Source organism: Sesamum indicum, linkage group LG5 (genome assembly GCF_000512975.1).
Source record: "Sesamum indicum cultivar Zhongzhi No. 13 linkage group LG5, S_indicum_v1.0, whole genome shotgun sequence".
Taxonomy (NCBI): domain Eukaryota; kingdom Viridiplantae; phylum Streptophyta; class Magnoliopsida; order Lamiales; family Pedaliaceae; genus Sesamum; species Sesamum indicum.
The window spans coordinates 5,871,942-5,879,421 of record NC_026149.1 but is presented as its reverse complement, the minus strand read 5'-3'; the positions used below and the strand labels follow the sequence as shown (position 1 = coordinate 5,879,421).

General features: G+C 34.7%; 1 protein-coding gene across 1 annotated transcript; it reads right to left on the bottom strand.

Annotated features, from left to right (window-relative positions):
* Window positions 3,294–6,944, bottom strand: LOC105162122 (EIN3-binding F-box protein 1-like). Its single transcript, XM_011080072.2, has 2 exons — window positions 6,684–6,944; window positions 3,294–5,984 (listed from the first exon to the last, which is right to left on the bottom strand). The coding sequence occupies exons 1-2, from the start codon at window positions 6,706–6,708 to the stop codon at window positions 4,066–4,068; spliced, it is 1,944 nt and encodes a 647-aa protein (XP_011078374.1). The 5' UTR covers window positions 6,709–6,944; the 3' UTR covers window positions 3,294–4,065.

Sequence of the window (7,480 nt, the reverse complement as noted above, 5' to 3'; positions counted from 1 at the left end):
GACTACCTAGCCAATCATTAAAATTACATAAATGACCTACGTCTCCGCCAATGAAAGACGACATTGTAATACTTAAGGCATGATTGATATATAGAAATAGAATCAAGTGCGGACAGAATACATTTAGAAATGGCATAAAGAAAGGAAAGGAATAGCATGTGAATAGCATTCCTATGATTGGTATACATAATAAATTAACAGGTAATAGAATTGTCACTCCTTAGTCCATTGTTGATTCCATTAACATAATTGATAATTAAAAAATAATAATTAGTAATGAAATAAAATTATTCTTAAGAAAATTTTGCTCTTAAAAAAATATATTTATTCATATTTTATTGAATATGTTGAATTCAATTATATAACAATAGTATTTTCAAATTACTCACAGAAGGTTATAAGCAATTTAGAAAACATCTCATATATTATCGAAAAACTATATATAAATTACTTATTTATGTAATAAATATTTTATTCACTCGTTGAATTTATAGATAACATTTTTATGCCAATTAAAAGAAATTATTCAAAATCCTTAACTTGTAACGTTTCAAATCGATCCTCAAAAGTTTGTCTCCTAACTTTCAACCTATGCATAGCCCAAACTCAAGAGTTTAACATCTGTGTTGTAACATTGAAATGCCGTTAAATGCAAATATTAAACAATAAATACTTGAATCAATACTGAATACTTACTCTTTTTTTTTTCATCTTAATAATATTATTTTAATAGAAATTAATTAATAGTTACCAGAATTACCAATTTACAGGATGACTTGCGTTGTTTCCTATTACAAAAAATTGAGTATGGGTACCTCAAATTATTACTAATTCTATTATTTTATATATATACTTAGGTCGATCCTCAAAAGTTTGTCTCCTAACTTTCAACCTATGCATAGCCCAAACTCAAGAGTTTAACATCTGTGTTGTAACATTGAAATGCCGTTAAATGCAAATATTAAACAATAAATACTTGAATCAATACTGAATACTTACTCTTTTTTTTTTCATCTTAATAATATTATTTTAATAGAAATTAATTAATAGTTACCAGAATTACCAATTTACAGGATGACTTGCGTTGTTTCCTATTACAAAAAATTGAGTATGGGTACCTCAAATTATTACTAATTCTATTATTTTATATATCTACTTAGGGCCACGGAATTGACTATGAACATTGCACTAGCCTTCAAATATTTTTCAACCACCGACTCTACTCAAAAATTAAAAAGTGCAGAGAGGTGATGGTCTGGCCGACAGACCAAGTGCATTGTATTGGACCTGCATTTATTCATATTATTATCTACACTGCTATAAAAACAAAAAGCCTCCCATACTCACAAACGATCGTTAATGATATCGCAGAATTAAATTTTTGAAAAGTCAAAAACGCCCTTCAACTAATAAAATAACTGATTTATTTAATTTTTTAAATTTTATATTAACTAATAAATTAATTTTTTTCATTATTTTTTTCTTTTTTAAATGTAATATATTATTTTAATTTTATTTTTATTTATAGTATATTTTAAAATATAAAATAATTATTTATTATATGCATGCAAAACAGCGCGCCACTACCGCCTAATTATCTAAAAAGACAGGGAAGAAACATCACATCCTCACCTCTCAACCACTGCATTCAAACTTATTAAACAATAATGTCTAACAACTGATGATTCTTTCCGGTGGGGTTCAAATGCTTCGTCATACCCCAACAACATATTCATCATTTCAAATTCCCTGTTTCAATAATATTATAATATGGATAATTTTTACGAGAATTTTTTTTGAAATTTATCATAATTATACAAATATTCTTTCATCATTTAAAAAATTAAAAATATTCTCAAAATTACAAATACCCCATTTCTTCTGACGACCCATTGTAGGAAGTATCTATAATTTTAAAAAGGTATTTATAATTTTCTAAATAACGAAAGAATATTTATATAATTATGATAAATTTCAGGGATGTACTTGTAATTTTCTCTAATCATAAACCCACAAAATTCATGTTATAATTAATATGAAACAAAATATGTTTACAATTAAATTTTTTAATTATAGTTGGAGAATCATATCATTATTATCGAATATTATATTTTATTTTAGTTATTAAATAGGTATTAAAATTAAAGTACAAAAACTACTTCTCAACGGCTTTTATTTATTTTAACACGTGAACCTCAACGGATCTTTTACATTTAAAATTAAATTACTTGTAACAGCTTAAATTATTTTTTTTTATGATTAAATTATCTTTATACGTTTTTACATGTTAATGCATGTAAATACTATTTAGAGATGTAACTAATATTTGACCAGTTATAAATACAATTTCGAGAGTGTAATTATCCCTAAATTTCAATATTCACGAGGTTAATTTTATTATTATGTTATAATTATAATTGATGCGAATAAAATCATGTTTACAATTAAAAAAAGAAAATTTGCAAAACATGTTTGAAGTACATATTGAGTTCATTATGTATTTTTCAAATTTTTACGGGTTTTTAAAATTTAAAAGAGTGCGTTGCAACTTAAATGTTATGATTAAAGTAGTTGTCTTAATATTTGTCTACCAATTTCAATTGTCAAAAAAGATTAGTACAATGAATATCTTAATATTTAAAATATTGATTAATTTAAATAATAATTAAATAGTCAATATAAAATAGTATATAGTTTTAAGTCAAAAATATATACTCGTGCAACGTAAAAATGATTAACTAGCTCACATGAAAATCGAACCAATGCTTACATGCTTCCTATTCTAAATTGTGATTAAAGTTCGCACAAGACGATCCTAATAAACTCGATTCTTCGATTTTTAATAGCTAATGAAAGTTTAATTCAGTTGGCGAAATTGAGGCTCCGTAACTTTAGAGATCATGGATTCGAACCTCGCTATATGCATGGGATGTTGTTCTACTGCATAGTAGGTATTGTTGAGATTTCATTTATCTGATATTATTAATTAAGTATGATTCTTGTTTGACAAGAATAATTGTAACCGAGTTGTTTCAATTAATAATAATTCATTACTTCAAATAAAATACATCGAAAAAAAAAGTGGATCTTGTGCCTTATTCTCTTTTCATATTTTCTGCACGAATTCACTGCTGGATTACAGATAATGCCATCATTCTTTCACTATACGGTACCATCATCGTCATGGACCTGTTCAGACAATGCTTGATACGGAGTTCTGCAGTTATGGTTCATACTCGGAAACATATGATCAAGCTACTGAAAATAAGGGGCGTTCATCAAAATACCATCAATTCAAGATCAGAACTCAGCACTGACAAAGTTTCTTTTATTACAAAGGTAGAGGGGGGTAGTTTGCAGAGTACAATCAAGAGTCGGGAGAAGCTGCATAAACAGGACTGAGAAATCCTATCAAAAAACCGGGACCGGGCGACAAAAGACTGCCTGTCGTGACTATAACAACGAGGAAGCTGCCATGGCCAAGTCCCAAGTGACAGACTACCACACTCTTTAGTACAACTACTGCCAATAGACACACAAGTTTAAGGAACAGGCACATTTAAGGAAGTTTCAAGACCACTGCTACACAGACAGACATTGCCATTAGGATACAGACAGACATATAGGAAACATAGAAAAGAAACTTAGACGAAAGCTTTATTCAGAATTTGCGACACTAACAGTAACAGACCATGACACTGCAAGTGGCTTGAACTATGGAAGCACAGTTTGATTGGATTGGAGCACCAGAAGGGGAAACTCACGAGCCCAGTAACTGTATTTCTCCAAGAAACCAAAGGCGGTCAAAGAGGCAGCCTCCTGATTGAGAGACTAAAAAGGTTGCAACAGGCTTGTCAAATACAATGTAGCCTGCAAAAAAGTTCGCCTTAGTCTCCATGGAAAACAACCGGAGTCAAGTGAGCTATCCAAACACCCTGGTGCGTCGGGCAAAAAACTACTAAGAGTACGGCCGGCTATGGTTTATATGGACTATAGGAGCTAATAGCATTTGCATACTGCAGATCCGTTGCGCTACCTACTTTCGGAATATCCCACTTGATCGACTTAAGAAAGGATATCACATCTCCACAAGTTCTCGGTGAGCAACTCGATTGAGTTGCTGCTAATAGAGTTGCAGTGCTGGAGATTCAACCCGACGAGTGTCCTTCCTAGTTGCTCAAGAGCGGGTCTGCACTTGTTTGATATCATTGAGCAGCCTGAGAAGGAAAGAATCTGCAAATTGTGTTGTGATCCATGGGACAAAGCAACAACACCGGTGTCGGTGATGGAACACTTTGAAACATCAAGATCATTGAGCAATGGGCAGCTTTCCGCAAGTGCCGCCAAACTTGCATCAGTGATCTTTTGGCAACCGTCGAGATTTAATAGTTCAAGTGTTTCGCCGTGCAACCTTGCCAGAGCCAGTACCACTTCATCAGTCAAATTTGAGCAGTCACTAAGATTAACCTTAGCAAGTCCTGTCTCACAGGATTCCAGAAGTGGGAGAAGGCCAGCATCTGTGATTCCACAAAGCCCACTGAGATCTAAGTGATGGAGCTGGGGACACAGCTTCCCAACCATAGCCAAGCTAGTACTACCAAATCCAGGACAGCTTCGAATGGACAAGCAGCGAAGGGACTCACAAGGAGAAAGCATAGGAAATTCTGTAGACAGATCTTTAATTCCCATGCATTTAACCAAGGAAACAGACTTCAATTTAGAAATACAGCTGGAAAGAGCAGTTAAAATCCCTAGTTGGGTGATCCTGTTGACCTCCTCCAACTGCAAGCTCTCAAGAGAGCCAGCGGCTTTGGCAAAAGCTACAAGCCCGTTGTCAGATACAAAGCAGCATTTGCGAAGGCACATGTGTTTAAGGTTAGGACAGCCCCTTCCCACCGCTTCAAGGCTCAAATCAGTTACTCCCTTACAAGAAGTGATAGTCAAAGACGACAGAGTTTGCAGACCTTTTGCATTTCCCATCACCCAAAAGCCCTTTTGGCTCACATTTTGAAGCCCACAGAGGACAAGATTAGTAATGGACATCCCGTAGTGTCCTATCACAGCAACCGAGTAATCGGTGATGTTCAGAGCTTGAAGTTTCAACTTAGTCAGGACAGTGGAAGCTGATGACAAGAGACTAGCAATACCCTGATCTCCAACAAGTGCGCAATCTTTGATGGTAATTGATTGTAGCTTGGGACAGAATTTTGCAATTGCTTGTAGACTCTCATTGCCAATATTTGGACACGATTCAATTGTTAACGAGGTCAAATTTGGGCAGCTCTCTGCAATTGCCGCTAAACCACTGTTTGAGATCGAAGGACATTGGCAAAGGTCCAGCTTCTCCAGAGAATGGCATTCTCTTGCTATTTCAAAGATACCTTCATCACCAATAGACGGCACATTCCACAATGAAAGAACCCTGAGGGAAGGGCAACCACGAGCAATTGCCGACAAACCAAAGTTAGAAATGCCCCTCAGAGCGTTGCTTCCTCGGATTGAAAGTTTTCCAAGTCCTCCACGGCTGGATGTACCAACTGCAATAGCTGCAAGCCTCACATCTGTTGCTTTTTTGCCTTCCACACATCTCGTGAGGTATCCATCACACTCAATATCCTCTGTATTATTCACAGCTTTTTCTATGCTGATCGTCTTCGGTTGCCCCTGAGGGATCTTGCTCCGGTTAAACTCTGAACTGCGGACACTACTCAAGACTGTCAGCCAGCGCTTGGAAACACAAGCAGAGGCACTCCTCTCTCGACCACCGGGCAAGCGTCTGAAGATCTCAAATAGGCATTCATCCGGGAGTACGTCAATGGATGGTCTTTTATCCTCGAATAAATTCCTACTGACAATATAAGGGCCACTAATGCGAGAGCGCTTTCTGGGGGGGCAGTAGATCTCCACGTGGGAGCTAATCGAGAATACGACGCCCGAATCTCCGGAACATAACGAACCACCCTCTGAATAGAAATCATCATCACCTGATTCGCCAAGAAATAAAGTCGCTAAGATCAAATGTGGAAAGAAATCATAACAACTCAACCAATTCTAATCAAAATTAAATTTCTTTATGCTCCAAGAAGGCATGTAAACCATATTCATCAAAGGAGATACTCATTTTCTATTAGTCTTAATTCGCACAAGCTAAAATTAAGCCTTATCCTAGGGTTATTGCTACAAAAAATTAACTATGTTTCACAAACAAAGATAAAGTTAGCTACAAATGAAGTATTCATCACATAATTGAGACAAAACTAATGCGTTCATCTAATGATCCAGACAAGCAGTTCCAAGTACTGAAGGCAAATCCATATAGTTTAACTCAATTTGCATATTTATGGCTGCATAATCTAATCAGCTAAGGAATTATAGTCACTCTAAACATAATCCACAGCTAACCTAGCAGGAAAGAATCTCATAAATGAAGAATTCACAAGAAATGAATGGGTTCCCATTCACTAACCAAAACGAGATCTTATTCACAAGAAATAGTATGTGTTCATCATCTCAATAAGGCATCAAATCACAAACTAATAAAGTATAGCTCACATATGAACAGTAACAAATCAAGAAACCTAAAAACTCCACTCTTCAAACCATACAACAATCAAGAAACCAAAACAGATAAAATCCCAAAGAGGAATAAAAAACCCACCACAAATACGGCATCAGAAACTCACCTCTGATATTAACAAGAGCAGGCATGGCTGTTTCTCACAAGAAAACCCCCTAAAGAGAGCAAAAAGAATGAAGCTTTTCAACAAAATCAACACAGCCCAGATCAAGAATTCAGCCAATATTTGCATTTACATGAACAAGATCAACCAAAAAGATTTTCTTGAACCACAAACCCCAACACTGAGGGGAAAAAAGGAGAGAGAAAAAGAAAGAAGGGGTGAAGAAAATGTAGCTGTTTTCTCTTTGCTTTTCCACAACAGTTATACAATGTATTCAGCAATATATATATATATATATATATCTATACATATATGGGCCCCTCAAAATGCAACATGCATGAATTTATATATTTTATGTATGTAAACCATACAGTACCAACCTTTGGTGAGGTGTCAAAAGTCTTTGGATACATGATGAGGGCCGAACCGAACCAACCTCCATTTCCCAATTCTTACATCGTTCAATGAATCATGCCCTGAAACCGGCTTAGTCGGTTGCAGCTCTTTATCATGCCACTTGTGCTCAAATTCTCACTCATTGTATTTGAAACCAGTAGCCGTGTCCTTTTACCCGGCAAACATTGAATCCGGTTCATTCTGCGCTAGCGGTATTTAGTATTATTTTGGTATTTGAGCCAAGAACTTTCTGGCCTTGTTGAATTTTGAGAAAAATTTCAAAATTGAGGGACTTCAATTTTTATTTTTTTGTATAATTGTGAAAAGTCATGTTTTCATTTTTAAATGAATGGGTAATTTTAATTTTAAGCAAAGTATTGCATAAAATGATAATTATTAATTTT